At 64.8% G+C, this 1489-nt stretch overlaps 1 protein-coding gene across 3 annotated transcripts in view; it reads right to left on the reverse strand.

The window, feature by feature from the left end:
• LOC113211941 (uncharacterized) overlaps positions 1-1483 on the reverse strand; it is a 63022-nt gene extending 61539 nt beyond the window's left edge. For all 3 annotated transcript variants that reach the window (XM_052275263.1, XM_052275262.1, XM_052275261.1), the window contains exon 1: positions 212-1483. In XM_052275263.1, the coding sequence (XP_052131223.1) occupies positions 212-1259 (1048 nt within the window). In that variant the 5' untranslated portion in view covers positions 1260-1483. The remainder of the gene's footprint in view (positions 1-211) is intronic.
• Positions 1484-1489: the final 6 nt, after the last annotated feature.

Below are 1489 nucleotides of genomic sequence, written 5' to 3' on the forward strand. Positions count from 1 at the left end.
CCCCTCCCATCTCGCTCTGCGTGCGACGTTAGAGGGCTTCACAGCCCCTTGGGGTGCCCCGGCCGGCCCCCGCCCGCGCCGCGCGGCTCACATTACCCGCGCACACGTCGACTCGGAGCGGGCGCCCTGCCGCCGCCGCCGCCGCCACCCAGCCCCGCGAATAGTATACTCCCGCACAAAACTACACCCGAGTCGGTGGGTCGGCACTCACCGGTGTCTGATCTCCGGCCGGTCTCCTGCTGAACGGCGCGCTGCTGCAGCTGCTGCTGAAGCTGCTGAGTCAATTGCTGCTGCAGCTGCTGCTGCTGGGACGTCAGCTGGTGGTGATGAGGGGGCGCCTTGGCGCTCGACTGTTGCGGCGGCATCTGTTGTTGTTGCTGCTGCGGCTGCGGCGGGTGATGCTGCTGCTGCTGTTGCTGTAGTTGGAGCTGTTGTTGTTGTTGTTGTTGCTGCTGCTGTTGCTGCTGTTGCTGCTGTTGCTGCTGTTGTTGTTGGAGGTACTGCTGTTGCTGCAACTGTTGTCTATACTGTTGTTGCTGGTACTGTTGCTGGTATTGTTGTTGTTGTTGGTATTGCTGATATTGTTGTTGCTGCTGTTGTTGTTGCTGCTGTTGCTGCTGCTGTTGTTGCTGTTGCATCTGCTGTTGTTGTAGTTGTTGTAGTTGCTGCTGCTGCTGCTGATTGGGCGGGTAGTGAGGGTGGTGGTGGCGGTGGCAGAAGTTGAAATGCTGTGAGTCCTTGTAGCCCTCGGGTGGGCTGAGGGTGAGTTGGTGATCCACATACTCCGCGGACGGGCTTTCCGTGGCGTGACCATGGCCCTGGTGGCCCTGGTGGGCTTGGTGGCCTTGGTGGCCCACCTGGTGGCCGTGTGGGTAGTCATACCGGCCCGAGTACCCGGAACAGTATTCGTTGTCGCACTCGTGGAACGGCTGGTCGCGCTGCTGCTGGTAGTAGCCGCACAGCTCGTACTGGCCGTCACACGCGTCCTGGTCGCACTCGTCATCGTCTGGGTCGGGTTCCTCGCGCACGATGATGACATAGTCCGACTCGAAGAACGTGTTGAGCGACTCATCAAAGTGCACTCGCCTGCCGCGCTGCCGCGGGCCCCGGCCGCTCTCCGTGCGTTTGAGGGCCGACTTGAGGCCGTAGCCGGGGCCGTGGCTGTGGCCGTGGCCGGCCCCGGCCGCGTGCGTCACGAACTGCCCCTGCTCGCACGTGCACGTGCACTGGGCCTGCTTGTTCTTCTTCTTGTCCCTCATGACGAGCGGGGGCGGGCCTGGGTCTGAGTTAGCCAGCGGGAGCGGTGCAGCTGGCGGTGCCGCTGGGCCCTCGGCGGCCTGCTGCTCCTGGGGGTCCGGAGCGCCCGGCGGAGGGTCCGGCGGGGCGCATGGCGGGGCTGCTAGGCGGGCGTCACCGGCCTCATCGACGTGAGGCTCGACGAGAGGTGATGCAGCACCGGGAGAGGGGGGCCGCGGAGGGGCGGGGGTGG

This window comes from Frankliniella occidentalis, unplaced genomic scaffold (assembly GCF_000697945.3).
Source record: "Frankliniella occidentalis isolate FOCC.00 unplaced genomic scaffold, Focc_3.1 Scaffold558, whole genome shotgun sequence".
Taxonomy (NCBI): Eukaryota; Metazoa; Arthropoda; class Insecta; order Thysanoptera; family Thripidae; genus Frankliniella; species Frankliniella occidentalis.